General features: G+C 34.2%; 8 protein-coding genes and 5 non-coding genes across 17 annotated transcripts; 8 read left to right on the plus strand and 5 right to left on the minus strand.

Annotated features, from left to right (window-relative positions):
• Positions 1-1,574: 1,574 nt before the first annotated feature.
• C17C3.23 lies at positions 1,575-1,692 on the minus strand. Its single transcript, NR_051078.1, has one exon. It is a non-coding gene; the product is annotated as an Unclassified non-coding RNA C17C3.23 (non-coding RNA).
• sls-2.2 lies at positions 1,592-1,701 on the plus strand. Its single transcript, NR_002617.1, has one exon. It is a non-coding gene; the product is annotated as a small nuclear RNA sls-2.2 (small nuclear RNA).
• Positions 1,702-2,157: 456 nt separating this feature from the next.
• Positions 2,158-2,267, minus strand: sls-2.3. The gene has a single exon (NR_002618.1). It is a non-coding gene; the product is annotated as a small nuclear RNA sls-2.3 (small nuclear RNA).
• Positions 2,167-2,285, plus strand: C17C3.22. The gene has a single exon (NR_051079.1). It is a non-coding gene; the product is annotated as an Unclassified non-coding RNA C17C3.22 (non-coding RNA).
• Positions 2,286-2,505: 220 nt separating this feature from the next.
• ins-13 (INSulin related) lies at positions 2,506-2,858 on the minus strand. The gene is made up of 2 exons (NM_001026791.3): positions 2,759-2,858; positions 2,506-2,713 (listed from the first exon to the last, which is right to left on the minus strand). The coding sequence occupies exons 1-2, from the start codon at positions 2,843-2,845 to the stop codon at positions 2,579-2,581; spliced, it is 222 nt and encodes a 73-aa protein (NP_001021962.1). The 5' UTR covers positions 2,846-2,858; the 3' UTR covers positions 2,506-2,578.
• acdh-2 lies at positions 2,772-5,486 on the minus strand (the record flags this gene model as incomplete). Of its 5 annotated transcripts, none has more annotated exons than NM_001356838.3 (7): positions 2,775-3,208; positions 3,260-3,397; positions 3,801-3,859; positions 4,424-4,520; positions 4,567-4,803; positions 4,984-5,291; positions 5,345-5,486. In NM_001356838.3, the coding sequence occupies 7 exons, from the start codon at positions 5,481-5,483 to the stop codon at positions 3,026-3,028; spliced, it is 1,161 nt and encodes a 386-aa protein (NP_001343623.1). In that variant the 3' UTR covers positions 2,775-3,025. The 5 variants fall into 5 exon arrangements, with proteins under 5 accessions (NP_001380222.1, NP_001360428.1, NP_001343623.1 ...); NM_062665.9 differs by having other exon boundaries at positions 3,714-3,859; positions 5,345-5,484; NM_001393074.1 differs by having other exon boundaries at positions 2,772-3,397; positions 3,714-3,859; positions 5,034-5,291; positions 5,345-5,484.
• Positions 5,487-8,039: 2,553 nt separating this feature from the next.
• Positions 8,040-8,524, plus strand: C17C3.6 (F-box domain-containing protein; the record flags this gene model as incomplete). The annotated part of the gene is made up of 2 exons (NM_062668.1): positions 8,040-8,206; positions 8,251-8,524. The coding sequence occupies 2 exons, from the start codon at positions 8,040-8,042 to the stop codon at positions 8,522-8,524; spliced, it is 441 nt and encodes a 146-aa protein (NP_495069.1).
• A 1,286-nt stretch (positions 8,525-9,810) lies between these two features.
• Positions 9,811-10,329, plus strand: C17C3.5 (DUF38 domain-containing protein). Its single transcript, NM_062669.4, has 2 exons — positions 9,811-10,030; positions 10,082-10,329. Exons 1-2 carry the CDS (start codon positions 9,929-9,931, stop codon positions 10,310-10,312), a joined length of 333 nt encoding a protein of 110 aa, NP_495070.1. The 5' UTR covers positions 9,811-9,928; the 3' UTR covers positions 10,313-10,329.
• Positions 10,330-12,610: 2,281 nt separating this feature from the next.
• ins-12 (INSulin related) lies at positions 12,611-13,355 on the plus strand. The gene is made up of 2 exons (NM_001026792.6): positions 12,611-12,773; positions 13,191-13,355. Exons 1-2 carry the CDS (start codon positions 12,623-12,625, stop codon positions 13,298-13,300), a joined length of 261 nt encoding a protein of 86 aa, NP_001021963.1. The 5' UTR covers positions 12,611-12,622; the 3' UTR covers positions 13,301-13,355.
• A 1,369-nt stretch (positions 13,356-14,724) lies between these two features.
• On the plus strand, positions 14,725-15,167 carry ins-11 (B-chain-like peptide). Its single transcript, NM_062670.3, has 2 exons — positions 14,725-14,920; positions 14,973-15,167. Exons 1-2 carry the CDS (start codon positions 14,755-14,757, stop codon positions 15,080-15,082), a joined length of 276 nt encoding a protein of 91 aa, NP_495071.1. The 5' UTR covers positions 14,725-14,754; the 3' UTR covers positions 15,083-15,167.
• Positions 15,168-17,520: 2,353 nt separating this feature from the next.
• Positions 17,521-17,606, minus strand: C17C3.21. Its single transcript, NR_051080.1, has one exon. It is a non-coding gene; the product is annotated as an Unclassified non-coding RNA C17C3.21 (non-coding RNA).
• Positions 17,607-19,730: 2,124 nt separating this feature from the next.
• On the plus strand, positions 19,731-21,517 carry C17C3.3 (Acyl-coenzyme A thioesterase 8). Its single transcript, NM_062671.4, has 7 exons — positions 19,731-19,827; positions 19,874-20,019; positions 20,098-20,225; positions 20,269-20,466; positions 20,514-20,629; positions 20,890-20,952; positions 21,078-21,517. The coding sequence occupies exons 1-7, from the start codon at positions 19,757-19,759 to the stop codon at positions 21,304-21,306; spliced, it is 951 nt and encodes a 316-aa protein (NP_495072.2). The 5' UTR covers positions 19,731-19,756; the 3' UTR covers positions 21,307-21,517.
• A 2,558-nt stretch (positions 21,518-24,075) lies between these two features.
• Positions 24,076-24,686, plus strand: C17C3.2 (NR LBD domain-containing protein; the record flags this gene model as incomplete). The annotated part of the gene is made up of 2 exons (NM_062672.3): positions 24,076-24,270; positions 24,342-24,686. 2 exons carry the CDS (start codon positions 24,076-24,078, stop codon positions 24,684-24,686), a joined length of 540 nt encoding a protein of 179 aa, NP_495073.1.
• Positions 24,687-25,640: the final 954 nt, after the last annotated feature.

The following is a 25,640-nucleotide window of genomic DNA, read 5'->3' on the forward strand; positions in this document are numbered from 1 at the left end:
TTTCAAATCAATAAGCCTCCTCAGCTTCAACAAAAAGGGACAAATTTTATCAAAAACTATTAATAACGAAAAATCCCTGACTCATGGTGCATGGCTCTTTCTCAATTCTGATTTTTTGTTGTCTCCCCCCGTTGCAACGATGATAATTTCTGTCTTATTTCTGTATACAGGGTTGCCTTTGGCCTGAATGTTTTTGTCCTTTGTTTTAGGGAAATGAGTTCTGAAACTTTTTTTGTTGGTAATACTTCCAATACTTTGTTAGGTTCAAAAAGTGGTTCTAAAAATTTTGTTTTACGCCATCCATTATTTTTAAAATAACCTGAACTCGTTTTGGTTACTCTGAAGTAACTTAAAAATCGCAATTGTTAATAGAGATAACAAGATCTATAAAAATCGCAGCTTTAGTCTGATTGATCCGACCACAAGGGGCTTCCACGAAAATTGATAAACCATTTCGACAAAAAAATGAGTCATGTTTTGACTGTTACTGACCAACAATTATCGCTACTATTTCTCTTAAAAACAATTGAAAATCATTTAAAAAAAAACAGTTCATTTGTCTCTTTCTGTTTTGCATTTACGTTTTCCAACATTAAATTGACGACATCTGTAATACTCATAAAAATCGTCAATGCACACATTTTTCTCTCAGTTTTTCCTTTTAGCTACAGGACTTTTCGTTTTTTTTTCATTCACTAATTGAACAAGAGAATCCCTCTTGAAGGGATGACTTTGATAATCAATTCGTACACTCAGACAGGTGCGAGTCACGGCTAACCGACTCAAAATCACTGCTAATTAGCTTTTTGACCAGGGATAGAGTCAACCTGGCTAGCTCTGGTTTTTTGCTAATTAGCAATGGTTTGCTAATTAGCCATGGTTTTAAGCTAATTAGTTCTGGTTTTTTGGCGTTTTGCTAATTAGCAGTGATTTTGAGTCGGTTAGCCGTGACTCGCACCTGTCTGAGCATGTTTGGTTTAAAAAAATATTTAAATTTGTTTAGAAAATGTTTTCAATATTTTTTTCAGCAGAATTTTACAGATTTACAATCTTCTTTCATACTCAGATGCAACAAATCTCGAGTTTGACGTCAGGTAAAACTTTCAATTTCTTCTCTGACACTATATGTAAGTTAGTTTTCCATTTATTTCTTGAAGTTTTTCTATTTAAAAAAACTAGCAAACTTTTGTTTTTCAACTTCCGTCGTGTTTGAGCCATTTGTTAAATAATTAATAACAAATTTTTCACCCAATTTTTCCTCTAATAATAATATTGTTTTACTTTGACAAACGGTGGTATTCTTTTGAGTATATCAATAATGCATATCCTGATAAAGTATATAATAAATTACTCGAAAAATGTTTTACTAATTAATAAAAAAAAACACAAAAGACGCTACTGCTTGAGACTCGAACCAGCAACCTAAGGAGAGCTCTGCCTCGTACATTCCATTTATTCTCCCCTGCACCACAAAAGACACACTTTCGTAGTCTGTATCTCTACAACAGACACTCTCTTGCTGTTACTCGCTTGCCTCGAAAGCGGTCGGTACACACACTTGCATGAGACGGGACGTCTCGCAGTGTTAGTCGGTTTTAACCCAGTTACTCAAGGTACGCTGGAGTTCTGACCTTTCGAAAGAGAGTGTCAAACAACTTTAACTTTTGGAACCGCTCTGCTGGGGTTATCCGGTAGAGCAAAATAAACGAACTAATTGTCCTATGAATGTTTGTTAGAAAACATTGTCACTTACATAGGCTCACTAAAGGATTTCCGTTTAAGAATTATTAAAAAGGAGGCATAATTAAAATTCATACAACGTTAAGTAGACTGCATTTGTAAACTATGCGATAGTTCCTATATTTTGGAGATGTATGTATAAATTCTGAAACTAACGTATTTATTTATTGGTACTTCTTTGTTCAAACGGCACGAGTTTCTGGTAGATAATATATCCAGAAACTTTTCGTCTTGAAATTTTTTTTGGAAGCTTTTATAAGTCTGGTAACTCTAAAGAGACCAATCGGAAATTTGTCGTGCGTTTAAAACTATTAGTGGATCTACGCTTTTTTTTAACTGGATGGAAGTTTTAAAATGTAATTACTTACTTTTGACTGCAACTGAAACGCCTCATACTCATCAACCAAGTCAATTATTTTTGCTCTACCGGATAACCCCAGTAGAGCAGTTCCAAAAATTAAAGTTGTTTGACACTCTCTTTCGAAAGGTCAGAACTCCAGCGTACCTTGAGTAACTGGGTTAAAACCGACTAACACTGCGAGACACTGCGTCTTATGAAATTTTGTGTTCAGACATTTTTCGAGGCAAGCGATGAACGGCGAGTGTGAGCCAGCAAGATGACCCAGACATCAAAGGAAAAGTGATTGGCAGTGTAGTGGGTTGAGGATGACAATTGAGACGTTGTACATGGATACCCAAGGGTTCAATTCTAATAAGATGAATTGTGGTCAAAAACTTTTTAGATATTATAGTAAAGTTAGCAAACACCATTAAATCTGTATTTAAACAAAAAAAACCAATAGGAATTTAAAAACTTAAAATATCATTGTTCACAAATTCATAAACAAATACGTTGGATATCTATTGCATTACATCCTTTCGAACAACAAGTCACGAGTAATTTTCCATAATCTCTTGTCATTCCACGTGTACAATAGACTTTCATATGCTTAAGAGCTCTAACTCCACAAATCTGAATGTTTCTGTGGTTAAAAAATAATTTCTTGTTCTAGAATACCTTGTACTTTTTCTTTGAATATTGACACATTTTATTAGAGCACGATTGGAATAACAGAAAAATAATAAAAATATGTAAAAGCTTCATGATAAATTTGAAGCGAAAAGAATTTGAAATATAGATTGAAGAACGTCGAGAATTTTTTTCTCAGCAGCTGGTCATTGTTTTAAGTGGATGAGTGGAAAATTGTTGAGTGCACTTTGATGTAAGGATATAAATAAAAAAAATTATGAGCGATAAAGTATCCCAAAATCACTTTTGAAGTCATTAAATTCTGTGTTTGAACTCGTTATCTATAAATTTGGCAATGGTATTCAATTGAATATTCGATGTTCCTTCGTAAATTCCTCCAACAACTGCGTCTCGATAAAACTTTTCAGCCATAAAATTCTTAGTGAATCCGACACCGCCCAGCCACTCAATACATTGTTTTGTTGTTTTGCAAGCCACCTGAAACAGTTAGGAATCAAACATTTTGTATGAGATTTTTGGAAATCATACTTCTGGAGCGTAATACTTTGCCATTGAAGCTTCTTTGACAAATGGCATTCCACAATCTTTCATTCGTGCACAATTATAAACCATTAGACGAGCAGCTTCAATTTCCGTTTGAATTTTTGCAATTTGGTGTTGAAGACCCTTCAAGTTGTTTTGTTAAAATGTGAATTCTCCTTTTTTCAAAGAAAAGTTTGGCAGAAAATTGCAAAAAATTCCAAAATGTTTAAACCGGAACGTTTGAACAGAATGAAACTGTTAGCCAAATTATCTGGCTGTCAGTGTTATTTTTGTATGTTTGTTGAAAATATGTAATTCTCGGAAGCTCAATAAGGATAATTTTAAAGAAATTGAACCCTTGTAAATCAGTCGTTCTTGCTTGTTATCCAGTTAGAATCTAATTAAATGCATCTAACATTAGAATAGTACAGGAATAAGCCAAATAAACTTCAATCTAAACCTAAAAATCGATAAGCCTGCTCCCAAACTGCTTTCTTTCTTGCAGATAAGGAATCGTTTGATCAAAACATCCTTGAGCTAACCCGACCATTTGTGCTCCAATTACAATTCGACTGGCATTCAGAACTTCAATAGCGTATTTGTATCCTGAAAACTAACAAAGTTTTCAGTCCAGGATGTGCGAAGTTTTTACAGATTTTTATTGTCTCTAGTTTTGAAACCGGACCAAAAAGAAAGACGCAGAAGATGTGTGCCCGGCAGGAAATTCCGCCCACCCGCAATCATAACCTTCTTCCCAATTAACTCGGCATTCAGAGGCAACTTCCTGCCACACTTTGGCAACTTTTTTAGTGCCACTAAAATAAGTTGCCGAATAGCTGGCAGGAAGTTGCCGAGTTGTTGGCAGGAAGTTGCCACGTAGTGGCAGCAAGTGGGAAAAAACGCTCAGCAACATCTAAATGTTGGCAGGAATGTGCAAAAGTTTGGCGGGAAGTTGCAAGTAAGCAAAGTTTGGCAGAAAGTTGCCTCTGAATGCCTGGGAGCGTTCTTTCCCACTTGCTGCCACTACGCGGCAACTTCCTGCCAACAACTCGGCAACTTCCTGCCAGCAATTCGGCAACTTATTTTAGTGGCACTAAATAAGTTGCCAAAGTGTGGCAGGAAGTTGCCTCTGAATGCCGAGAAGCTTTATTTTAACTAGTAAGTACGCACCTTTTCCATATTCCCCAACGATTGATGTTTTTGGAACTCTCACACTATTCAAATGCACTTGAGCAATGGTTCCTGCACGCATTCCAAGATTATCATCCTGAAAGTTTTACACTACAGTACAATAGATATCCAGTTCAACTGACTTGTTCCCCAAGAACGACTCCTTCATGATCTCGATCCACAATGAAACAAGTGACACCTCTGTATCCTTTCTCAGGATCCGCATTTGCAAGAACAAGGAAAAAATCAGCAATCGGTGCATTACTGATTCCCCATTTTGATCCGTTGAGAATGAAGTGGTCTCCATCTTTTTTGGCGACTGTTTGCATTGCGAATGCATCGGATCCAGATACAACTTCCGAAAGTGCGAAGGCGCCAACCTGAAAGTTATGAAAAATCAGTACGCGTTTTTTCTGTTTTTGTTGACGCAGTAGGTGCAATGCAGGTGTAGGTCGCCTTGTAGGCAGACAGTTTACAACTACATACAAATGCTAGCAGTTGTAGATCAACTTATTTGCTTTCAGTATTCATAAACAGACTATGTAGAAAACATAACTCACTGAATCTTTACAAAGTTTTTTCAAGTACTTTTCTTTTAGTTCTTCATTACCAAATTCTTCAATAAGAGGTGCCACTAATGCATTTTGCAAATGCATTATCAATGCAATCGCCGGATCAATCTTTGACAACTCTTCAACTGCTAGCACTAATTCGAAAAATGATACTCCAGATCCTCCATACTTCGGATCAATTTTTAATCCCATGAGTTTCAGATCAAATGCCTTTTTCAAGAGTTGTTTGTTAATCCTTGCATCGCGATCCATTTCCCGCACAAGAGGTTTGACTGATGATTGAGCAAAGTTTTTAACTGAAATATGTAATTCAAATAATAGCAAGAGTAATATTTTTCAAATATATTACCTTTTTCAACAAGTTTCTTTTCATTTTCATTGAGATGTTGCAGTGGGAATACACGTGGTTGTTGTTGAGCACTGATTGATCCGGTGGTTGAAAATGTCGAAATTGCAGAAATTGGAAGCTTACGAGGAACTTTGAACATTCTGAATCAGAACTGAGTAGTTATGAAAATCAAAAAGGGGAAAAAATAAGAAAAAGGAAAAAAGTCTCGTGGTTGTTTACTTGTTTAGGGCAATAAACGAAGATATAGAGATAAGAAATTAGGTTCAAAGAAACAGATTTTGTTGCCGACTTGTTCTTTAACAAAAATGACTCAAGATGATCTAAAGAGCTCTTTTATACTAAGACAGTTGGTACAAAGAACATTAGAAGGGCCACGGTGAATGGAACGGGAGGGGATGAGTGGTGTAAGGTGTGTGGTCAGTGATCATTGTTCAGTTGACGAGAAATGTACCCAAAAATCTCTCGAAAAGTGGTTATGAGGTTAAGATAATGGAAATACATTAAAATTAAATGAATTGAAATTCAATCTCGATTTTTCGTTCAACTTTCGATCGTGGTGATTTTAATTTTGGCTCGGGATATATTTTCCAAAACAAAATGATTATTATGAATTTGTATTTCAATAAATGTAGATGTTTGGTAATATTTATAGCAATATGTTTGTATATTCCGTAAAGCTAACTACCTTTAAAAATCTTTAAGTGTAGAGTATAGCCACCTTTATAGGAGAAAATGACCAAATATCATAAAATTGTTCAATAATTGTTTTTAATTTTTGTATTCACAGTCTGATGTGAGAGTATAATAATTCTGGAAGTCGAACAAAACATTTTTCTACGAGATTTTATTTTAATTGTGCTTCATCGTTTTTATTCAAACATTCTGGGTACTAAAACCTGCAACAGTACTCAAAATCACTAAAGAATTCCATAAATTTTTTCAACGATTTGGAACGATTATTATTCCCTCGTTCGCGGTATCAAATCCCATATAATACATTTTTGTAAGGTGTTCTTCCAAAAACACATATAAAATTGTGTGAACTAGGAATTTCTCCGATATTTCCCAATTCTAGTTGCACTTTGACCCCACTTTTGTACATTCTCTGCTTGCCATCTGGTTACGGTGTAATGGTACACAATTACTTTGGTACTCCGAAGATGTGTGGTCAGTGATCATAAATGTGAAGGGACCCTATTGTGTGTTTGTACTAAACTGAAATAAACCCCTTTTTAAAAGATAATCTGAAAATTGATGAACGGCTTGGTATGCAAATTTAAAGGTTACTGAAACTTCATAGATTTTAGGCCTGAAATATTCCATTAAATCTCAAAAAAATATTTTTTTTCAAAACTTTAATATTAATTTCTCCAAATTTTTTTCACTTTGAATACAAAAAACATTTAGAGTTTCAATGAAAGTAGGTAAGTACGTGTACCTGAAGAGCCCTGAAAACGATCTCAGATTTTAAAGCTAACTTTCCTGTAAACTGTCGTCATTTCCTACCCGGAACAATTCGAACTATTTTTTAATGTGACGTTAAATGTTAAAATCCATCAATAGACGATTTTAGTTGTTTTCCGTATGAGTTACTTGAGCCATTTCAAAAATTATTATTGTAATAAAATCGTTGTCTGGAAAACAACAAGGGATAAAATGGAAGGATGAAAAACTAGCACTTGATTGGTGAACAAACGAAGAAAGCAAAAATCCCAAAACAAAGAGCTCATTTCCACGAGATTTTGAAAATAATTTGGCATTCTTCAATGAAAAGCCAAAGTTTCAGAGAAAAAAAAATTGTTGCTCTTGCCGCACATGGCCATATATTGACTGGGCAACCTGACAGAACTATGTTATGAAAATGATCAAACGGAGAATCATAAGTTAGATTCTAATGGGAAGTTCTATATATTGGTTGTACTGAATTGAGATGTTCTCCAACCATACCATCTCCTTGGAACCACTCGCGGCAAAATTGCTTGGAGGCTCCATCTGGATAAACTCCATTCTTCTGGCAGTGTCGAATAGCAATGGAGCATTAGGTGAATTTTCCTAAAATTCTGATTTTTCACAAACGAACATTTAAATCGCAATTTCCTAATTCGCCAGAAAAATATTTTTCTGATTATTAGGCACCCGCGGTTTAATCTGAAAAAATTGACTCGCAAATAGGGAGAGCAGTCCCTTTTTATGGGGCGCGTGTTCGTCCCCATAAAGGGGTACGAAGGACGCCTCCCGTCCCCCATAACGCGAATGTCGTCCCCTCCATTTTTGATAGACCAATTTTTCATACGAGTTAAAATTTGGTTCGCGTAAATTTTGCCCTCGTTAAGTTATACTATTTTTTGGACAGCGGGGATATTCAAAATATTTATTTTCTATTTTCTACTGAACGGTGAAGAGTCGTTCTTAAATTTTCCACTAAAGTAAGATTTGTTTTAATTTTTGTATTAAAATTGCAGTAAAGATGGAATTTAGTTTCAAATGAATTTGTTTCACTGCAGAAAATTATCGAAGATCCAGATCTTCCATATATTTCTCTCGAATTTTCTAATTTCCTATCGAAATTGTTAATTTTGTGTAAATTCTTACCTTAAATTCAAATGTTGCTTTGTTTTTTTGAAAAATTAGGAAAAATGTATTACCGATTCTCTTTTTTCTTCAGACAACCCCGCGTTTCCCCACACTCAAAAAAATGGCGGCAATTAAAGCGAATGAGCAAGATGCGGTCGGAATGATTGTACGTAAACAATCTGAATTTGAAGAAAATTCACATAATTTCAACAATAACGGCCCATCACTCTCCGATATGCCAATTGAAGTTATTCACAATATTGTCGACTACGTGGATCCAATTAATATGTACATTTTTTGTCAACTTGATACCTATTACCATTGAATTTCAGACTCGTCATTCGAAAAGTCTGCCGAAAACTACGGAATGTACTCGATGGAGATCCGAAATTCAAAGATGTCCATCTTCATCAGCCAACCTCATTGGATATGAACTTTAGTTTGGAACTTGATGACTCGTGGGTTGACTATCGTACGAATGGGTCTGGATCAGGGCTGGGACTTTTTCGAAATTCCATTTCGAAAACGAAAACGAAAATTTTCGTTTTAAAACACGAAAACGAAAACGAAAACGAAAATGGCACAAACTGTACTTACGGTTTTTAGACCATATGTTGTCTCAAAAGCTTTTTTGTTGGCAAATACTTATTTAATTCTCTCTCATTGACTTACTTTGCTCGTTAACTCACTTTTTCAAAAAAGATGCATATGTAAATAATATGATAGGACGTTTCTTTGTTCAGAGCTCCAAAGAATGTTGGGCTGGCTTACCGAAAGTATTTCGAAAGTAAAGAAAGTAATTATTGAATTTGGCTAGAAATTTATTCAAGCAGGAAATACAACTTTTTTCTGCAATATCTAATAGTAAGAAATTTTTGATGATACTTGAAAATTTTTGTTTTTTTTTTGTTTTGAAAACAATTTCCGCTGTCGAAATTTTTTCAAACTTTTTATTCGAAAACTTTTCACAAATTACCATATATTCTTTATTAGTGCTGCATCTCCAGTAGTACTGCAGTCTCTAATAGTGCTGGATTCGAAAAGCGCCTGGAAATTAGTGTTACATGCAGCACTGATAGAGAATATACGGTAATCAGATATTAGTCAAAAAGTGCAGAATTAGTTATTTCTTCAATTAAAATGTTCAAAACACGATTTCAGATTAAAAATTGAGCTACAGTAGAATCCTTATTTTCGAAAAAGGCATTAAGTTCTACATCCTATATATAACTCAGCGGAAAAAAGTATGTTTTAATGACCAATTAACAAATCGTTTGAACAAGGAAACGTCTTGTCATAAAATGAATGAATCTATTTTGACGTAAAAGAGTCGTTTAATTTTTATCCAAAACTGAGAACTGTTGCATTTTTTGTTCTTAAAGTTGATCTTCAGTAATAAGTTTGAGGAGAAAATAATTGATTTTTCAATACTATCCACACCGGAGAGCAAAATTTCGGCGATAGTTCCAAAAAAAAAATGAGAAAAAACCAAGTTTAAATAAAGTCGTTCTATTTTCGTTTTTCGAACACTTTCGAAAACGAAAACGAAAAAATTCGTTTTCGTCAAAACCCCGAAAATAACGAAAAAACGAAAACGCGAAAACGAAAAAGTCCCAGCCCTGGTCTGGATGTGATGTTACTTACATGGATTCGAAGAAATACATTGAAAAGGATAGTTTGAGCGCAATGCTGGATGACTGCGCTGTGATTCTGAAAAATCCGAAGGTTCGATTGGATTATTTTAATATTTCAATCAATGACGATCAAAACACGAAAATTGCAAAGTGGCTGCAGGAGATTGTCGGCTCACAACACAAAATTCACTCGACCAACGTCACACTGTCTAGTTTTAAGACCTTTGATTTCATCTCAATGCTTTCGTTTTTCAAACCTGGAGCTCTAGAGACTATTGATTTTGGTCGTCTTACTAACTTCACGGATTTCTCTCAACTTACCAATTTGTTTGAGATGGATCAATGGAAATTTGCACAACGCGTATACTTACTTAGTATGGATTTCGATAATTTTCCCATCGAACAGTTGTCGCATTTAATTTCCTTCGACATCGAATGGACCGAGACATCAGTTGCTGACGCGATCAAGATTAAAGATGTATGTTTGAACAGGAATATGCTTTGAAAATTGAAAGATTTAATTTTTTAGATTATCTTGCGATCCCCTCACTTTGAGTCAGCATCAATTCTTTCTCACTGTGTTAACAAAATTAAACCGGAAGTTTTGAAAGTCTTTCATCCAAACTACATTGCTACCGACCGTGACTACAATGAAATGTTAGAACTGCGAAATGATTACTTCAGATCCATCGTCTACGCTGGTGGTTCTAGCATTGATATCTACAATGTCAATCTCGAAGATCCTGATGATTTTGAATAATAAATCAAATTAATCTTGCCCGGCTTTTTGTTTGTTTTTAGTTTGTCACATTGGTATCACAAGGATCAAGCTAGCAAGTTTTTTTTCAACTCCTTTGTATACAAAACACAGTGACAGTCTTCATTCGCTAATGATACGGAAAATTCCAACAATTTGTATGATTTTTACTTCAATGTTCAATCTCAGAAACTCCTTTGATCACTCCATTGTGCACAGGTCTTTGTATAAAATGTCACGTGATGTCTGAAATAGGAGTGACCATTGAAAATATTTATTGTTTCGAACATTTGTTATCATCATTCATACCATTCTGTTTGCGGAGTCGGATGAGATGAATGAATAAACGGAACTTCATCGGCTTCTCAGTTAGCAAATTAGTTTATTTCATATATATTTTTTATAGTTGTCCCCCTTTTTTCTCATTTTCTGTTTGTTCCTTGATTTTATTTTAGTTTCAATTCTTCGAAAATTTAAAATTTTGGAATTTGGACATTGGAACTGTATCTTTTCTCATTGTGTCTATTTCGTATAAAATTTGTGTATTAAATGTGGCAAACAAGCTAAAACGATAAGGAATTATCATGTATTTTTTAAAGCATTTCAAGAGTTTTTTTCCAAGAATATCAGACTATATAGGTGCAAAGTGAACATCGTATTATTTTTTATCAGTGTATACAGTTCAATTTGAACTATCGAACATGTAAACTGGGGACACATTAGGGCACAATGAGGTCAATTTTTTCTGAAAGATCTGAAAGTTCTAGAACGTTTTTCTAAACGGCACAACATATTTTTAAGTACATAAAACATTTAATTCCAATTTCGCCAAAATTTTTCACATTGCTGAAGCATTTTTAAAAACCATGGTTACTGTAACGCGACTGATTTCCGATTTTATTTTGTTTTCTTGCATTCGTTGCTGGGGTTTCGAGGTTTTTCTTCTACATAAGTTTTTAATTGTATTCTCTGGAACACTTTGTCAAAAAGAAAATGGTTTCCTATGCCGAAAATTATTTTTCTGTGTTTTGAAAGTACCTCAGAGAGATTATAAAATTTTTAAAAGTTAATCGCGCTACAGTAACCATTGCACTTGAGTAACCATTTAGTTGTTCGAAATAATTGAAAAAAAAACATTTGTTTAGTTATATTTAATTTCAGTCAATTTTTCAACTGAATACAAGAATACAAGCATCACGCTTTGATTTGTTCAAAAGTGCTAGTATACTTTTAGCGGTACTTCCCATGTAACAGAAATAAAGTTCATTCTTCTCTTCCAACTCGCTTGCCCAGTTATTTTTTTCAATTTTTCAAACTTTTTATCAAGTATCAACTCATTCATTGACTGATTCAGGCACCTGACTTTCAATTTCTTATCACATCTGGAAAACCTAGAATTGAATGAAACTCATGAGCCACACACGTGAACATTTTATCAGCTTCTTTCCTTTTTTGTATACTGTTTAAGACCTGATGCCCACGTAATATATTGACGACGAGTTGAGTAACTAGTTATTAAAAACAAGAAAAATTGTATAAATGATAAGTCATAATAATAACAATATTCGTGGAAACCGGGTGTGTTGTCGAAAATCGAGTACTATAGCTTATTGGTGGAACACGGAAAAACAGTGAAAACAGGATGTAGAAATTTGGTATTTGAAAAAATAAGTTTCCAAAAATTTAACACGGACACAAAAAATTATCATATTGCACGGAAGGAATTTGATTTAGGTACATTTTCAGTTGGTGGTTTAGTAACATTTTCAAGAATTCAAGAATTATTAAATTTGAGTCTTTTACGGTAAATGTTTTATCCTAATTGAGCACTAACTCGATTTTCGCTCCTTTCACTTTTCAGGTTTCAGGTTTCAGAAGACATTTTCCTCGCAATTTGGTCACTTCGAACTGTCCTTTATCAGTTTTATATGTGTCTGAAATAGCACATCGTACTAAAAGTATATGTACTTAGTTGGTATGTTTCATGCATTTTTTCCTTTAGGCGTTCTCTAGAATTTGTACCTTTTTAATTAAAGGAAAGTATGTGATTGAATTTCAATCTAGTTCTTTATTACTTTTGATTATGTCTATTATCAGTTCTTTTTCCAGTACATCTCGTAATTTTTCTCCTGTAAGCTCATTAAAAGCTTTCCAAAAGCGTACGTCATCATAACGCTAATTTACCGAAATTACCAACTCAAATTCCCATCACTCTATTTCTCCGCCCTTGTCCCTCCCTCCGTCCATTAAATGTCTGAAATATTATATAAAAAGCGAAATGTTAATCCACAATAATCACAGCCAAAAACAAAAATGCAATCAAACATCACCGCTTCATTATTCATAGCGTTGCTTATATTTGGAGTAATCAGTGCAGCTCCATCTCATGAAAAAACACACAAAAAATGCTCTGATAAATTATATTTGGCGATGAAGTCGTTGTGTAGTTATCGAGGTTATAGTGGTGAGTTCAGGTTTCTTATTGAATATATTGTTGAAAATTGTTCCTCAAAATATCAATTTAATTTCAAAACTTCCCCGTTCTTGAAGATTTCACAGTCTTTTTCAAGAGTTTAAGTCTTGTTTCTAGTTTGTTTCTCTCCCATCTCAAGTTTTTCACGTGTTCTCAGATAAGATTTTTGATCTTTCTGTGAACTGTCTTTCAAAATGACATGTTCACTCTTATCTTTACTTTGTTCATTTTCTTTTTCTATTTTGATATGAGCAAAATGTATAAACAAGATGCAAGTTTGACGAATTCGTTGCCATGATTCACCTGAACATAAAACGTTCTAATTTTATAACTTGACTGAATTGTAGTTTGAAAATAATTCCGAATTTTCAGCAAAGATTCATACAAATAAAATGTATTATTTTTCAGAATTCTTAAGAAATTCTGCAACTAAGTGTTGCCAAGACAATTGTGAGATTTCGGAAATGATGGCGTTGTGTGTTGTTGCTCCCAATTTTGACGACGATCTCCTTCATTAAAATACTGTGTAAAATTTTTATTGTTTTTAATAAATAAATTATTTTTTTAACGAAATTATTGTTTTTGAAGTTTCGTTAAAGCAAAAAAAACTTTAGAAGTGAAGTTTCAGAGGGCAATAATACAACATTTTGCACAATAGTTTGACCTCTGGATTCACTTTCCAAAATTTGAAGACCGTTTTACTTTAAATCAGCTATCTTTCAATTTTGTTCAAAAAGAGATCCGACCTTGAAGATCCAACCAAGTAGAGATTGACCATCACCGTCACTGATGCTTAAAATGTTCTAATCAGGAAAAATGTTTCTAATTTTACAAATGTATTTGTGTCTTATTTGTACCTGATAGTTCATTCCGTGTTTTGAGCTGTGTTCTCTGATTTTTAGTTCTCATTCTAAGAATCCTGAGTAGTTTTTTGAATTGATAACGAAATGACATATGTGTTATCAGTTCCGTACGGGGGCATTTTTAGAAAACAAACACAGAAATAAATAATTAAGAACTATATGATACACATCATGGCACTTCGAATGATTACTCGAAAAAAAGGTATTTGGAAACGGAGGAAACTCGAAAGTGGTAAACTATGATGATATGAGAAGTTGGAATCTAGAAAATTTCAACAATATGATGTATAAGTAAACTGACGTCAGAAGTCATTTAAAATGTGGGTGGAAGTGTGATATCTGTGACCCACACATAAGTTGAAACACACATCATAAAATAACAGGAACAGGTAATGAACTCAGAAAACGCCCCGTCGTGTTTACTCTAAACCCGACCCTTGAGACAGGAGTAGTAATTTGAAATTTGTTGCCGGTATTGTGTGGGTGCATATGTTGGCATCGATCTATGTATGTTCAAGAAATCATGACAAACGTTTAAAAGTCCTTAAACTAAAGAATATAGTTTCAATTAGAGATCCCACCATAATGGCAATGTTGCGTTGTTTCAATTTTTAGGACGATTTCAAACATCTAAGCTTCCAAGCTTCACAGTTTAAAAAATTGAAAAATGCTCTGGCGACTCCTAGATCAAAATTTAAGCGTTGGCACTAAAAATGAGATCTTGAAAACTTGAAACAAATTTCTCATAATTTTCAAGTTCATTCTCTGTAACGTTCTTCTTGACACACAGTTTTTTTCCCAGTTAATTACCAAATTTTGTTCACAAAACATTGGATTTTTCATTGAAGCGTTTCTAATCCAAATAAACTTTGCTCTCTGAAGGAACACTTCTGGACTAATCACATAACCTACTTTTTTGCAACTGAACTTGCAACAACCACCTCTCACAGTTTGTAGTTTTGTTCTTCCATGACTCCGCCCAGTCCTTTCTTTGCGTATTCACCTGCAACAACCAGGAAACTCCGCCCTGATTCGCTTAACATCTTGTAATATAAAATGTTGCTTGAAAAGAATCATGCTTATATCAGTTTGTGTAGGAATCGTTAAATATGTCTAGTTACCGTCAAACATTGTTCATTCTTATTATTCTTATTGTAATTATTCTCTTCGTCAATGAGGGTCAAGGAGCGCCTCACCATGACAAACGGCACACTGCATGCGTCCTAAAGATTTTCAAGGCGCTAAACGTTATGTGTAATCATGAAGGTGATGCAGGTAATTATATTTTAAAGAAGGTTTTTAATTTCTTAATTTTCAATCTTTCCAGATGTTCTGAGGAGAACAGCATCCGACTGCTGTCGGGAGAGCTGCTCGCTAACAGAAATGTTAGCGAGCTGCACCCTCACCAGCTCAGAAGAGTCAACTCGGGACATTTAAAGTTCGTGTAATATAATATGATCTCATTTCTTGTTAATATAATATTCTGTACATAATGACTGTAAAATATAAACAATTGAATATATCTTTGAAAATAATTTCTACCAACCAAACAAAACATTGAAATGTCGTTTGGAATGGTAGAGGAAAAGCCCCGGACACTGATTGACGTCATGAAGAATTTTAAGACAAAAAAAACATGCTGAAACAGTTAACGCGTGGGTTGTCTTTTAGGTGATAAGAGGTTCAGGTTCCTAGGCGTCATGTGTTAAAGATGCACGTGACCTCAAGGCAGTTTCATACTCCATGAGTTGTGTATTGATACGTCGGATAGTTTTTATCTTTCAGAAACAAACTGCATCATAAACGGAAAATTACGAAAGGGATTGGGTAAATAATTTATGTAAATATAATGTTTTAGCTGAAAGATTTTAAATGGAAATCTGACTGGAAACTATATGGATCAGACTAATCTCGCTTTCTAGTTAAAATTTTAATACTTTTGCGTCTCTTCCCCGCCTCAATATTGGCTCTCCATGCGCCCTGCTGGTAATATTCTGTGAACTTTTCTGTCGCGTTATAAAACTTCTTCTGAATATTTGTGTGCTTTTTAAAATAAGAGGCGCGTGGAAGAAAATCGTATTAAAAATTTGACCTAGATTTCCGGAAACTCTCTAAAGTTTGAAATCAAAATCTTCGGGATTTTCTTTAGATTTTATTGTCAGATTTCAAATGTTTGCATGGTGCAAACATCGAATATTGTTTTGACATAATTTAAGAGTTTAAGTTTCAAATCAGAAGAACTCCTTCAGCAAAATAAACAATTATTGTTATGAAGCTCTTTAATTTACTTCTTCAAATTGGAAATAGGGAGCAGCTCGGCAACTTGGAGAAGTTGTAAAGTTTCCGACAGAAAGTTTCCAAAATTTGGTGTAAAGTTCCCACCGAATTCCGAGTAATTTCTATGCAACTCTTTCTAACAACGTATGATTTTTTCCGTAAGATCAAGTATGATATAAGCTCTCAAATATTTTCTCTGTGACTAATTCAGGCAACTTCACTTCCGCAACAACAATCAAACTATGGACTTTAAAACAATAATTCCAGGTGAAAAAATGTGCAAAATGCCAAAAGTATGTTCTACGTCCCATAAACAATTTTTCTGGTTAATTTAGTTTTGCAATACGTGATTTTGAAGAATGACCTACCAGTTATAAATCGGGAGATGAATAACACTGGAGACGCGTAAATACTAAAGTGAGATCTCAGTTTCGGAAGCTCCCAGTCTCCCGGCTCCACTGTTTTTCATCTCCTGATTTCGGCAGGTCTTCTGTCATGCAAATGTAATATATACAACTTTTTAGGGCAACAGCTTTTGTGAGCTGTTCAAATCACAGAATTAGCTTGATATTATCATGTTATTACGCCTTTTGGAAAATTTACAAAACTTCAAATTCTTCAAATTCAGGTAAACATGTTGCAGATCGTAAACATTAAAGTAGTACTTTTAGGTACTGATAACAAAAGATTACTAAATTTTACTTACGTTTTGCATAATAGATAACAAACATATGAACATTTTTGAAAATATATTTTAAGCAAAATAAACTTGAAACTCTCTTTTGAAAAATTCGAATCATTCGAGCAACTTATTGTCAAAAAACTTGGCACAATTTTAGCCTATCTAAGTTTTGCCAGTCTTCAACTTTAACTTTTCTCGTGTTGTTTTAAACCTGGTTGAGATATTGGCAAGAGTTGGAACAAAAAAACTTGGGTAATGTTTTTGAAAAATTTGGTCATTTTGATATACTTGTAGAAATATCTTGAATCTTTACAGTGTTTGAATACAAAACTAAGCAGGCAAATGTTACAGACGTATATTTTTTGTAATTTGCCATACTCGAAAAAGTTCGGCAATAATTTAAATTTTGAAAATAATAAATCGTCAGAAAACAGTTACTTTTTGTTTAAGAGTTATCACTAATTCTCAGGTAGTGTGCTGTGCGAAAAAAACTTGATAACTGAGCAGGGATGAGAATAAACATTAAAAAATACACACATGTGTTAAACTGTTGATCGGTTCACTGAAATCCAGTTTCTATAACCAGAGAACATATGCAAATGTCAGGTTTCCTGATCAAGAATGTGAATCCATGTTTTGATCAAATGACAAACAAATTACGTCGATATCCAGTCTATATGAAATGAAACAAGCCGCCTGACCGAATTAGTCCATTTCCAAAACACTCTGATAACCTAGTGGTCTACTAAGAACAAGTTCCTGCTGCACACAAAGTCCAATTGTAAAAAATAACAAATAAACAACATAAGAACTGGAAACTTCAGGTTGGCTTTGCGCCAATCGACGTCTCCACGGATTTAACACTCTATCATTATCGCCCTTTTCCCTTAACTGCGTTCCAATTCCATGTCCTCCCAAAAAAGTGAACTATGTGTGTCCTAATCGGTACTCGTCGGTGCCTGTCTTTCTTGACTTGTTTACATTCAAAATATCTGAGATTAGAAGATGGCGCAAGCCACGGGCGGTTACCTAGGACAATTGAACTTTTTTGGATTTTGTTCTTTGCAAATATATGAAAAAGGGATGATGATTTTTAAAGATCAGGGCGTGGAAGGAGGTATCATTTCGTGTTCTATGATGCCTAGTACCACAGAAAAATTGTATATCTCAGAAGTCAATACTCATCATTTCCTCAGACTGTGTTCCATAAACTGAATACTTCCTTTGGATGTGGTATAACATGTCAACAAAGTAAAGTCTGTGCACTTAGTAGTTGAGCACATGACATTTGCATTTGAAAAATAGTATGTGTAAACATATTTGTAGAATCAGAATCAGAATACGATGTTTGGTGGCTGGAAATATTAATTACGTAGAAAATAGTTTCAAGGAAAAGATTGCAGCTAAGAATTGTTTGTGCTGAAATTTTGTGGAAAGTTTTTACAAAGAAAAACTAGAGGGATTACTTACAAAAAAACGCTCTAGTCGGAGGTAAAAATGAATTCATATTTTTAGAAACGAATGATACACAAGAAAATAATATTCTGGGAGCTGTGATACCTTACTTTCTTGTATCGTAAGTCTCAACTGTGCGAAGGCGATCATCATATTATATGAATTGTAATGAGCAGTGAGCATGACTGCCTACCTAGGAAATCGTACAAGATTTCATGCCCTTGAATGTGTTATTAATCATCTGCATGTAAAATTGGTTTTTGCATTTTGTATTTTTTTTCGTACAATTTAATTATATTTGAACATTCACATAAAACATATACATATCTCTTTTCTCTTCGGTTTCCTATTTTTCCTTTTCCCAAAAATTCTGTACTCATTTTTTCATCGTTACTTCTTTATCAGAACTAAACATCCAAATCAAAATGACAACTAAAACCTTAACTTCACCTGTTTTGATCCTCTTAATTTTTTCAATATACAAGCATTTCCTTACATATTTTGTCTGTCGAAGATTCCGAGGTCAATACGGAAAGAAAACTGGAAAAAATAACACAACTAATTAGACGAAATTGAAGACAATGAAAATTCGTGAAGCATGGAAAATTAGAAAACCTTGAGACTCTTGAAAATAATTCACGGTCATATTTTGAAGAATGGCGAACTTTTGTTCAACTATTCGATAATAGTTAAAAAGGAAGTAACGGAAATAAGTTTTTGGAAAGAAAGAAAGGGATGGTCTGCAAAATTTTGTAATGAAAGGGACTGTGAATAGGAATGAACATTTTAAATGGAGCTTGATCTAGACAATATTTGAAAGCCGCTTGGAAAAACTGAATTTAAATTTTTTTAATTTAAAATTTTTTACCACAACATTTAATCGAGTTCAGAGCTGGCTGGGGTTTGTATCATTTATTGATATTAAATGAAAAGGATAGAGCCATCAGATAGGTGATGGCTTATATACAATATGAAGTAGGCGGAGAATCAATAAGATAAGTAAAAATGACGGGGGATAGGAATGCAATCATAATTGAATGGTGCAAAAGATAACAAAACAACATTAATAATGTGAGGATTGCGAGTGAGTCACGGGGCAAAGAGTACGATCGCGTACAACATTATCATAAGATTGCATATGTGGATGTTCATTTACAGATGAAAAAGTATTAACACAACAGTTGGTTTTGCCCAAGATATTTTGGTAGGTTTGACTAAAGCTGCTAAAGTTGGTTGAGAAGTCCCTGTGTTATGCCCAGTGGAATGGACAAAATTTCAGCTTTTCCAGTAACCAAGCACATTTGGAACAATATATTTAATTTTAGCTTGTTGACAATGTTTTCAGAAAATTTATTTGGTAAAGTTTACAAATTCCTGACTAAAAAACACGCGTAAAAACTTCGTCTTCGCATATTTTCGCATTAACTATCACAATTTTAACATATTTTCTACCATATTGTTTTAGTACATACAACAAACATATTGTCCTTATCATCAAAACACTCTCAACCAAAAATTGCCTAGATTGTGATCGTTGTCTCTCCTCTTATCACTAGACACTTCCCATCATCAGACAAATAGTTTTATGGATATTAGTACCAGGAACAAAATGTTTTCCTTTATTTTTCTATTCTTTTAACTTTTTTGTAAATAATTTATATTTATAAAAACAGTTTTTAGCAGTTCAATATATCAAAATGGCTCTATCCGTTGAGGAACAAGGTCGCAAAATGTATACCTTTGAAAAAATCGATGAGAATAACTTCAGGTTTGGCGATGATTTTTAATGAATATTTTTAAATGTAAAATTTCAGAGCTGACTATTTGTTTCACGCTCGTCAAAATCCAAATGGTTCAGCCTATGGAGGATTATTGTTTTCTCAGGCTTTGGCGGCAGCAGAAAACACAGTTTCAGATGAGTTCAAACCAAATTCAATTCATGCATATTTTGTATCCGCGGGTGAGTCATTTTTCCGTGTTTCAATCTCATAACGTCCGGGTTCGGGATAGTTTGTATTGTATTTTGATTGATTTTTAGTGATCTACTCAACGCCTGCAATATACAAAGTGAAAAGAATAAAAGACGGAAAAACATTTATCATACGAACGGTTGAAGCTGTTCAAAATGATCGAATTTGTTTTGTACTTCAAGTTTCATTTCATATTGTAAGCTCTTTTGCAAATTAAAACAAGTACTTTTTGATTATAGTCAGAAAAAAGTGGGATGATACATCAGGATATAATGCCTAAAGTTCCAAATCCCGAAAGCTTGATGAGTATGAAAGATGCTGTAATTTCAACAAAGAAGCTTGTGAACGATGGTGGACTTGTTCTGAAACCAGCAATGTTGCATAGGCTTATGGTATTGGATAACAAAGCATTTGTTATTAATAATGATATGTTTGAAGTTAGTTTAAGAAAATTGAAAGCTATTATTTGAAAGTAAACATTCAGGCAAGATGTACAAATCTCGGAAATTGGTATGGATATTGCAGTGATTTGAAGCATCAGGCAAGAGTTTGGATGAGAACGAGAGAGCGGTTGAATACTGGCGATAAAAGGCTTCACAGGTACATTTTGATTGGTCGGATATGAATTTTAAAAGGTTTTCGGTCGAACATGCCTTCCTCGTCATTTTTACCGCCTAGTTTCTTTTGTCGAAGTTTGAGCAGCGTGCAAACGCAGGCGTATGCCGCCTGAACATAGTTAGACTGATTTTCTTAAACCTTCAGGGAAAGCCTGGAAGGTTCTGAAGTTCCTTAAAGATATTGACAAAATTTAAAAAAATCAAACTTATAGGTGACGCTATTCTCAAACTTCAAACTTATAGGTGGCTCCTCGCTTGCATGAGTGACGCTATTCTCCTTCCTGCAGGCATGTCAGCGCATTTTTCGTGAGTTTTTTACATTGTTTTTTTAGAATAGGCTACAGACCAGGGGTGTTAAGCAGATCTCGGAATTTACCGAGCTCGGCCGTTTGTCATTTAAAAGTTTATAACAAAAACACGCATTTTTGCAGACAAGGATTCGAAGACAGTGTTCATGCTTCATTAGATCACTGTCTATATTTTCATAATCACGATTTTCGAGTTGATGATTGGTTTTTACTCGATTGCAAATCATCAGTATCCGCAGAAGGAATATGTTTTATTCAAGGAAAAATATGGAGAAGAGATGGAGTTTTGATTGCAAGTTGTCATCAAGAGGCAATTGTCCGAGGGAAAAATGGACAAACTTCGAAACTATGAAACTGTTTGAAATTATCCATATTCTTATTTTGGACGTTTGGAAGTTTCGAATGAAAAACTGTTGATGTTTGCTCAATGGAAGCTTTTTTTTTAATTATTTCTGTTGATTACCAATTTCAAAATTACCAATTTTCAGAGCAACCGTTACTGTCGCGAATACGGAGAAGGAGAGTGTTCTCCTATTACGACTGTATAATTATTGTATAATTGTCATCATAAACATCTATAAATGTTTCCATTTTTAAGCCAACAAACATTAGCACATCTGACAGTTTACAGGCAAAAAGTGGCAATTACTCAGTTTTTGCCACTCATAATTTTGGTAGTCGACAAAAAAAAAATTTTTTCGATATTTTTATGTATTAATTTTGTTTGAATTATTTGTATTAAAACATTGTAGGGGTCGAAACATGCGACATTCCTTTAAATTTTCTCAAAAGCTCGTATTTTTTCAAAATTTTGCAATATGCCAAAACTTTGACCGGAAATTATGAAAATCTATATTTTTTTGAAGTGTTTTATTATGATATTCGGTTGTTTCGGATCATTATAAGTGCATTTAGACAAAATCCCCACTGGCGCTACTCCACTTTTAAAAATACGAAAAATAGGCTAAAATTGCCGAAAAGCAAGAAATTAATTATTTGATTGTCCGAGAGGAGTACACACGAGGGGCGCTCATTTGCGCGCGAAATAAAAAAAACATTCTCTGTACTCTGACAAGTCGATATGTAAAAGTGAACCATCACAAACATGCCCCTAACGGAAGTTATAAGCCTTCAAATTACCGAAAAAAATCTCCTCATCCATCTAATTTGAATTTCGCGCGCAAATGAGCGCCCCTCGTGTGTACTCCTCGGACAATCAAATAATTATTTCTTGCTTTTCGGCAATTTTAGCCTATTTTTCGTATTTTTAAGTGCTTTTTCATGTTTTTTTTTTGTGTTTTGATTGTATTAAAGACGAGTGTTAGTCTTGAAATACAATCTGAACCGATTGACTGCCTAATTACACAAAAAAGACAAAAACTCACATTTTATGGAATTATCCAGTTGTTGCTACATTTTTCGTTTTGTTTTACGTTAACTATTTGACAAAATATGATTTATTGTCTCTTTAAACAATAATTAATTATCAATAAAAAACGCAAATAGTCTCATTAAAGTACTAAAAATCAGCTAAAACATCGACTTGTCAGAGTATAGACAATGTTTTAAAACACAGTCTCAAATTCGACTACACCACCTTTAAAACAAAAATGTTTAACTTCTCTGCGTTTCTTTTTCAACACTATCTACTCGATTAAAAAGAAGAAAGCCTTCAAAAAAGTAATTGCGATTTTCGGCAAAATGTAAAGTTTCTCACGGAGCCTAGACATATGTTTTGATTTATTCGACATTGAGAAAATTATTATAGACAAGAAATATCATAGGATTTTCATACGATTAGGAGGAGATATTTTCTGTAAATTGAACATGTTACATAGAGTAGAGCTGTTCGAAATCACTTTAAAAGTACGCATTTTGGATAATTTGGCTATCATCATTTATCATTTACTATATATAAAGCGCTTATTCTGTGTGTCCATAGTTTGTAGTCTATGTAGTCTTTGTAGTCTCAGAAGTTCTGGCTTCTGGAGGGATAGTTAGTTGAGGTTAGTGTAGGGATATAGTCGGGGTACTGTAGTGGTACAATAGTGGTACGGTAGGAACACTGTAGGGTTACGGTAGTTTCAGAAAAAATTAGTTTTAGACCCTGAAGTCGGGGACCGCGCCGGAGGTGCGGTCCACAGCTGGTTTACTATATATACACTCAAAATAATAAAACTGCGTTGCGTGTACGCCAAAATAGGCCCCGCCTTTTTCTCGTCCACTCACGGGGAAAACGCAAAAAGCGGTACCCCAGGCAATATCAGCCGCCGACATCGTTCGAGGTCCGCGCACCACACTATTTTTCTCACTGTTGGTGTGGCGAGCTGTCCCCCCCCCTATTTTCCCCGTGAGTGGACGATCAAAAGGCGGGGCCTATTTTGGCGTACGCGCAACGCAGTTTTATTATTTTGAGTGAAAAGCGCGTGTCGTTTCATCACATGTAGTTTGATCTTTGCAACGAAATTTTGGGAAATCTTATGCTCAGTTCGCAGCCGACATCGATCGAGGTCCGCGATGGACACCGCATATCTTAAGTCTTTTCTCAAAACAGTCGGGATTGACAAAATATCAAAACTTTGGCAATTTCCACAGTCTCTCCAGATTCTGAGATAGTCACGGAATTTATATATGGAAATATAAATTCATTCTATGGAAAAATATTATGAATTCTTGTTATTATTACCGTCACCTCTTATTCGTCTTTCTTGTAATGTCAGAAGATCTCACAATATTTTAATGAATTTTATTATACATCTCTACAATTCGTTTTCCTTTTCATACCTCTTTTTCTCAACGAATTTTTCTCGTATAACATCAGTATCGTTTCAGTTCTAACAATCAAGATGAGCTCAATTACACCAGATGAAACAGTAGTTGGACAGGATGATAATGAACGGAATGATGCTATACGGCCAATCAACGATTATGGCTCATTGGAGATTGAGGTAGAGTTTAAGAAAACTAAATTACAAATGTTATAGCCACGGTCTCTCTCACCTTTATCTATTTCAATTCTTTTGAGACAGCCTATCACATTATTTGATTTAAGAGACCGTTATTCTATATTATTTTTTAGAATCTATTCAATGATCCCCCTGCATGTTGGTTGCCATGCATCATGCAGCTTCTCTTCAGAATACCTCAACTGGAATTAGTCATGCTGTATTTCACTTCAATGGAGTTTTTGGATATTACTCTCCAATTCAACAAGGAGAATCTTATGCATATAGAACTTCTGTTCATCATCTGTGGTACATTCCGGGAAATGAGAGATTCAACGACTAGATCAATTAACATCAGTTCTCTGTTAAAAGTGAGCAATTGTTTTTTCTACTACAAAAATTGAGTGTCTGTGGTTTTTTAATAATTAAACTATATTTACAGGTTCTGGAGAAGCTATCTCCCTATCAGATCCGCGGGAACCAGCATGATATTTGTGAAATGATGTCAAATATAGCACAGTGGTTGAAAATAGCCATAGAAGCTTCAATGGCATACCAGATGAACCATGTGAACAATCGCTGTGAAGATGAGAATCGTCAAGTTGAGAATCGTGAAGTTGAGAAGTTTAGAGAGTTGTATCTCGATCAAATGGAGATATTCAATCGTATTTTCACATCCTTGAGCTACAATGATTCATTAGGCCTAACAGTCGATGCTCAAGTTGGAAACTTCCGTGACTCAGTGGAACGCTTTTTTGTGAATGCGAATCGGATTCAGTGGATGTAGTGTTCGTACAACTCGTTAGAGCGATGGAGACTATAAATGGTAGTTTTCATTAAATAATAAAATACGCACTAAAAGGCAGGGCTGAAAATGTACTATTTCTGTAACTACGTGAAACTTCTTGTACCTACTGGAATATTGTTGGTAAATTCTAAAAGAGCATAAAATTTACTACAAAGTTTCTGAAAGACATTTCAAAAAAAGTTACTTTGAAGAGATTTATGAAATTTTAAAGTTTGGAAAATTCATCTATTTTTGCCTATAAATGGTAGTTTTCATTAAATAATAAAATACGCACTAAAAGGCAGGGCTGAAAAGGTACTATTTCTGTAACTACGTGAAGCTTCTTGTACCTACTGGAATATTGTTGGTAAATTCTAAAAGAGCTTAAAATTTACTACAAAGTTTCTGAAAGACATTTCAAAAAAAATTACTTTCAAGAGATTTTTGAATTTTCAAAGTTACGAGTTAAAGTTACGGAGTTAAGCTCTTTTAGAATTTACCAACAATATTCCAGTAGGTACAAGAAGTTTCACGTAGTTACAGAAATAGTACATTTCCAGCCCTGCCTTTTAGTGCGTATTTTATTATTTTATGAAAACTACCATTTATAGGCAAAAATAGATGAATTTTCCAAACTTTGAAATTTCATAAATCTCTTCAAAGTAACTTTTTTTGAAATGTCTTTCAGAAACTTTGTAGTAAATTTTATGCTCTTTTAGAATTTACCAACAATATTCCAGTAGGTACAAGAAGTTTCACGTAGTTACAGAAATAGTACATTTTCAGCCCTGCCTTTTAGTGCGTATTTTATTATTTTATGAAAACTACCATTTATAGGCAAAAATAGATGAATTTTCCAAACTTTAAAATTTCATAAATCTCTTCAAAGTAACTTTTTTTGAAATGTCTTTCAGAAACTTTGTAGTAAATTTTATGCTCTTTTAGAATTTACCA

This window comes from Caenorhabditis elegans, chromosome II (genome assembly GCF_000002985.6).
Source record: "Caenorhabditis elegans chromosome II".
NCBI classification, from domain to species: Eukaryota; Metazoa; Nematoda; class Chromadorea; order Rhabditida; family Rhabditidae; genus Caenorhabditis; species Caenorhabditis elegans.